The sequence below is a fragment of the Lolium rigidum genome, chromosome 1 (assembly GCF_022539505.1).
Source record: "Lolium rigidum isolate FL_2022 chromosome 1, APGP_CSIRO_Lrig_0.1, whole genome shotgun sequence".
NCBI classification, from domain to species: domain Eukaryota; kingdom Viridiplantae; phylum Streptophyta; class Magnoliopsida; order Poales; family Poaceae; genus Lolium; species Lolium rigidum.
The window spans coordinates 192,864,748-192,870,467 of NC_061508.1; the positions used below are offsets into that span (position 1 = coordinate 192,864,748).

At 41.2% G+C, this 5,720-nt stretch overlaps 2 protein-coding genes across 6 annotated transcripts; one reads left to right on the forward strand and one right to left on the reverse strand.

Annotated features, from left to right (window-relative positions):
• Nucleotides 1–910, forward strand: LOC124682906 (germin-like protein 8-11). Its single transcript, XM_047217510.1, has 2 exons — nucleotides 1–166; nucleotides 249–910. The coding sequence occupies exons 1-2, from the start codon at nucleotides 49–51 to the stop codon at nucleotides 809–811; spliced, it is 681 nt and encodes a 226-aa protein (XP_047073466.1). The 5' UTR covers nucleotides 1–48; the 3' UTR covers nucleotides 812–910.
• Nucleotides 911–1,613: 703 nt separating this feature from the next.
• On the reverse strand, nucleotides 1,614–4,580 carry LOC124687050 (protein LSD1-like). 5 transcript variants are annotated; one of them, XM_047220925.1, is made up of 7 exons: nucleotides 4,075–4,444; nucleotides 3,902–3,995; nucleotides 3,634–3,811; nucleotides 3,091–3,204; nucleotides 2,577–2,690; nucleotides 2,068–2,177; nucleotides 1,614–1,965 (listed from the first exon to the last, which is right to left on the reverse strand). In XM_047220925.1, exons 3-7 carry the CDS (start codon nucleotides 3,698–3,700, stop codon nucleotides 1,930–1,932), a joined length of 441 nt encoding a protein of 146 aa, XP_047076881.1. In that variant the 5' UTR covers nucleotides 3,701–3,811; nucleotides 3,902–3,995; nucleotides 4,075–4,444; the 3' UTR covers nucleotides 1,614–1,929. The 5 variants fall into 5 exon arrangements, with proteins under 5 accessions (XP_047076881.1, XP_047076863.1, XP_047076886.1 ...); XM_047220907.1 differs by lacking the exons at nucleotides 3,902–3,995; nucleotides 4,075–4,444 and adding an exon at nucleotides 4,484–4,580; XM_047220930.1 differs by lacking the exons at nucleotides 3,902–3,995; nucleotides 4,075–4,444 and adding an exon at nucleotides 4,484–4,568 and having other exon boundaries at nucleotides 3,634–3,799.
• Between the last annotated feature and the right edge of the window lie 1,140 nt (nucleotides 4,581–5,720).

The following is a 5,720-nucleotide window of genomic DNA, read 5'->3' on the forward strand; positions in this document are numbered from 1 at the left end:
TACAGAGCACACAGAGCTAACAGATAAACAGCATCTGTGGAAGAGAAAATGGCCTCGTCCTACTTCCTTCTCTTAGCTGCTGTTCTTGCACTGGTCTCGTGTCAAGCCGCAGCTTCGGATCCAAGCCCACTCCAAGACTTTTGCGTTGCAGACAACAGCTCACGAGGTATAAACTTTCTGAATACATTATACATCATTTTATTTTGAAACTACTTCTGACTGTATCATAATTCACATGTACAATGCAGTGCTTGTTAATGGATTCGTTTGCAAAGATCCGAAGGATGTGAAAGTTGAGGACTTCTTCCTGGCGGCCAAACTCGACATGCCGAGGGACACAAAGATGAACAAGGTTGGGTCCAACGTGACTCTGATCAATGTCATGCGGATTCCTGGCCTCAACACTCTCGGCATCTCCCTTGCGCGCATTGACTACGCACCCCTTGGTGAGAACCCACCTCACACGCACCCCCGTGCTACGGAGATCCTCACCGTGCTTGAGGGCACACTCTACGTCGGCTTCGTCACTTCAAACCCAGAAAACAAGTTCTTATCCAAGGAGCTTAACAAGGGTGATATTTTTGTTTTTCCACAAGGACTCATCCACTTCCAATTCAATCCTAACCCCTACAAGCCGGCAGTTGCAATTGCTGCACTTAGCAGCCAGAACCCCGGAGCAATCACCGTTGCAAATGCCGTATTTGGGTCAAAGCCAATGATCTCGGATGATGTCCTGGCCAAGGCCTTTCAGGTGGAGAAGAATACAGTGGACTGGCTTCAAGCACAATTTTGGGCCGACAACCACAATTAGTTAAATGTTGCATAGCTTCTCGCTAGTAATATAATGTTGTGTAGTATTTAATTAGTTACTTGGTGTGTGATTAGCATGTGTAATATGTGGATGTATGATGTACTGATTTGTTTAAAAATGAATAAAACATTGATCAATTTTTTCTTCATATATACATACACAACAAATGCTCATCCTAAATTTTAATGTAGTAGTGCTATTTTAGTCATTCGGAATGGCAGAGTGCGGAGGGGTGGCTGGTGGCGTAACAACAGCTCAAATACCCTTTTGGGCGGCCTCTTTGTGGGCACCAATCCATAGATGTGTTGCTGTTCAGCCTGTTTCTGAACTGTTACTAATATCAGACAGTACCGAGTAGTACTGACTCGACTGAACACCATGAACGCCTTTAATAATTGTGTTTTTTTTCCTAAGCCTTTGCACAGCTTTCCTACCAAATTATTGGATCAGTGTTGATCCTGGCTGACAGTCCTTGTCAGGATGATCCATCATCCATCGGCATTGCACTCACTAAATGATCAGATCAGAATCAGATGCATCACATGCCATCAGATCACTGCAACCTGTTTGCTGGCCCGGTAGACAGACATCAGACAGAGTTGAACAAGAGTCAGAGAGATGGCGCCCACCAGCACCAGCTCTGCTCCATAGCTATCATTCTCCTCCCATCAGATATGTTTGCACATCCTGATTCCGCAGCATTTGGGTTTCTACGTTTTGGTGTTTCTGCAATGTCGTATTGTCGTTGTTACTGTTCATTTCATGTTCAGCGGCATATGAGTCGGTCCAAGAATCGGCTTGGTGGATAGCAAAGCAGGAAAACTTATTCATATAGTCACAAGCAAAAAAGTTTTTTCTGAAAAAAACACAAGTAAAAAGAAGCTAGATTTCAACACAAACACAGAGGGTTTATGTATGTGTCTGATCCAGTTATACAGATGATTCGACAAATTTCGAGCTCTAAGTAATACCAAAAACTCTCGTTTATTCCGCAAGCTCGCCAGGCCCAACGAAGGAAGCGAGAAATGGAGATTGCTTCTGGGAAGAACTCTATACATGTGCACTCAAAGCATCCTCTTTTTGGGAAGCTTCTTCCTTCATAGTAATCTTGCACCAGTTCAGTTGCTAGGCTTCTGGTCTACACCAGGTGATGCCTGTAATAAAGATTAAGTTATGGTTGTGTATGAAATCCAGATTTCTCAACAATATGATGTAAAACTCAGAAAATATGAAGTGCTCTGATGATGAACACTTACCCCAGCTGATGTCACAAAACTGCAGACTGCACATTTGACAGATCTTGCGCCGTACTGGTACATGAGCAGCATCCGGCAGTTCCCACAGCTTACATGTGCAACCTGATTCGCTGCGGCCGAGAACAAGATAATTTGTCATTCAGAGTGTTTTGGGCACGGACTACGATAGTAATTCCCAGGAGATAGTCATCATACTTCGGTAGATCTAGATACCCCTGTAATACCTTTTGTTTCCTAATTCGCAAAAAAAAAACTTCTGTTTCCTGAATGACAACAAATGCACACATCCTACTGTACAATTTCAGTGAGTGCGACTTCAGGATAAGCCAATATTACGACATTAACAGTTATGGACTGATTGCTAGAGCTTTTCCAACCTCACAATACACTCTGTTCAGAAAGGAGGATTATAAATACAGGAAGCAGTTCCAGGTGCCTTTCAGAAAGGGAATCAAAACTAGTAGAATATACCGCTTGAAACAGAGGAAGGCAGAGAAAGAAAATCTTACCTTCCATTGAAAGGTTGACAGTGTGGCAGCAAGAACATTGTACACTTGTCGCGCCACGTATGTACATTAGAAGAGTGTGGCATCCTCCGCAAACTAGCTGCGCCATCTCGGTCCCTGCGCCAAAACCGGGTGGAAATTTTTCATCAGAAAGCTGCATTTCAGTATAATTTCCAGCTAATGTAAAGCTTTTTTTAAATTGGTTTAAGGAAAAATAATCTACCCCCTTTGATCTCTATTGTATTATTGTGAAATATGCAGCTAAATTCCAGCAATTAGAAAAGAAGTAAAGTCCAACATTCTTGGTAACTTCAGAAGTGAAGTGCACAGATCAAGTAGGTGCTAGTACTCTTTAGTTTCCGAAAAGAAGATGTTACTTCTTGCCACGAGTATATAGTATATACTGTATACAGACTACTGTCTCCCATTGTATTCTTCCATAGAGGGGACTCAATGTTCAGCTGCACATTACTCAAAACTCTACGAGGGGCCAAATGACTTTGATTCAGGTGCGTACCAGGAGACGGAACAGAGGTCACGGTACTGCAAACTGCGCAGCATACTGACGTCGCGCCGGCAGGATACATGAGCAGATTCCGGCATCCAGTGCAGACAAGCTGGCTTTGAGCCCCTGAAATTGCACAACCATGGAACGTTACTGCAGTGGCTGAATCTTACATACTCCTACCAACAACGGAAAGTTTTATTTGAGCATGGCATTACCATGCATTGCGATGGTAAAATAAGCAGAGAAACCTGTATGGTTTAATTGAGCATATCTTGAGGTTCTGTCGAACTTCGGATTAGAAGAAAGAGCAGAAGAAACAGCTATATGAAACTTTAGTTCTATATTTCGGAAGTGGACATCTGCTATAAGAAATCATTTTGTGCCATATTGAACTTCAGTCTAGTACAAAATCATGAAAAAGCATGAACGCCCTTTACATCTTGTCTTTAAGGGTTGCTAAGAAATGTCAAATAGTTTCTCAAAAACCGAAGGAAAGTATCAAAGGTTGCCAAAGCTGTCTCTGTTCTTGCAGTACCCAGTCGGAGAACATACCGGCATTGGGAGTGGGTGGTGTGAATGGCACAGGAGGAGCAGGGTAAGGGGCAAGGGGAACCGGCATCGCCGTGCCGGTGGCTGCCTTAATCGACGCCGTCGTTGCTGTCGTTGAGGCTACACAGACTATGGCGGCAACAGAGGACTAATAACAGCTTTCTTTTCCCTACATGAAATCCTGCAGAGAGTGCAGGAGATTTTAATGAGAACACTTCAGTTATTTATACAGAAAATAGTAAGAGGTTCACTTGCTAGAGCATCACTTCACTTTCAAACAACCAGTTTCGGGACTCTTCAGACAACAGGAAATGGATTCTCCAATGCACATCAATTGCCAGAGTTTCAGCTCTCCACTAGAAATCCTAATAAAACCTGATGTTTAGTTTCTATAACCAACATACTACAGAGAGAACCACTACAAAATCTCATTAGATGTACAACCTTGACAGCTATTTAAATCCTTCATCATTTTTGAAACTTGAAGTTCTGACCAAACATTTCACGCAAAAAGGTTCCAACCAATCAGATTTGTAACTTCTACAAATATGGAGATATTGGCCATAGCTGTCGGAATCTCCATGTCTACCATATTCAACCGAATTACTATCCATTGCTGGACTAAAAAATATTAGCAAGAACATGCCAAGGATAAGGTAGGAGTGTATAAACCACAGCTGATCCATGGACCCGAAAGACATCTCCAGTGGAAAACAGTAGGAATCATCCACAAGAACAGAACAAGGCAAAAAAAAAGTTAAGCAATTGAAGACGCAGATATCAGCTACTGCTGAAAAACACATACATATGAGAGGGGAGGGCGATTAAGAAAGATTAAGAGGAGAAGCAGCACCTAGGAACAATGCTTATGACCCAATCCTATGATAAACTTCTGCATGCATAAGAGCAACTCATCAGTTATTTCCCTCCCCCCCTCCCTGTCTCTGTCTCTATCCTTTTCTCTCTCAAACAGCGTGGGAGTAGAGGTTGACAACTTTATAGGGAAGAAGAGAAAACGAGAGAGCTTATGATAGGTGGCCAAAAAGGTGCCCAAATTTTTTTCACGGTTTAAAAGGACTTTTCTTTGCGAATTCAAATATTTTTTTCCCAGTTATCATCATTTTTAAATTTAATAAATAAATTTTCTAGGAAAGGGATGTGAAATTAATTGAATTTTGACAAAATTCCATGACCCAAATTAACTGCATATTCTAGTGTTGACCATGTATTTGAAAAATAAATGTAGGTTAGCCTAAATAGCAAACGTTTTAAGCAACACATGTCGTAAATAACACTTTAGTGCCGATCCATTGGTGATGGTAAGGTACTTCAAGATTCTGAAATATTGAATTATTTGTAGGACGTGGACGAAATCACCAATTGTACTCCCCAAGATCCTAGTCATCCATGATGTAATCAGTTTCCCTAAATAGGATACATCTAGAAGCAGGTATGGTACCGACCAATTCATCATGTGTTGCGCCCATGGTTTTACGAGTTCTGACATGATAAAAGAAGTGGTGACTACAGAAAATATAGGCATGTAATGATCAACACACCAACTTCTTTCACATAAATCCTCAATACCAAGTAAATAAACTAATAAAGTGGGTAACAATTTCAAAGATTGTTTTACGCCATTTGATTTTTTCCCCTCCAGATAAACACCTCCATGACCTATTTGGTGTATGTCACTGGATATGGCTTTTAAGCAAGACCAAAAGTTATCCTTTTGGTAGAGTAATTTTCTTTGACATGCCCCACTATAAACTATGCACTCCTGAGGACTTTGCTGGTGTTGTCTCGGTGGTGTCAGTTTTGTTGCTTCAAGGAATAGGTCATTGTAGCGGGACTTTTCTTTTCTGTAATTCTTTTTTTTAGCTATGTGCATCCGTAATGCCGCTAGGGCAAAACATTGTTACAGAGCCTGGGTGTAATTATCTTTGCGATATTAGTATATGCTATTTATCGAAAAAATAAACTATGCACTCCTAATGGTAAACCTCTCTATTTATGCCTTGATGAATGGGCATTTCTTTGCAGATTACTTGATATTCCTTTTTTTTAAAGGACTTGATATTACTTTTTTA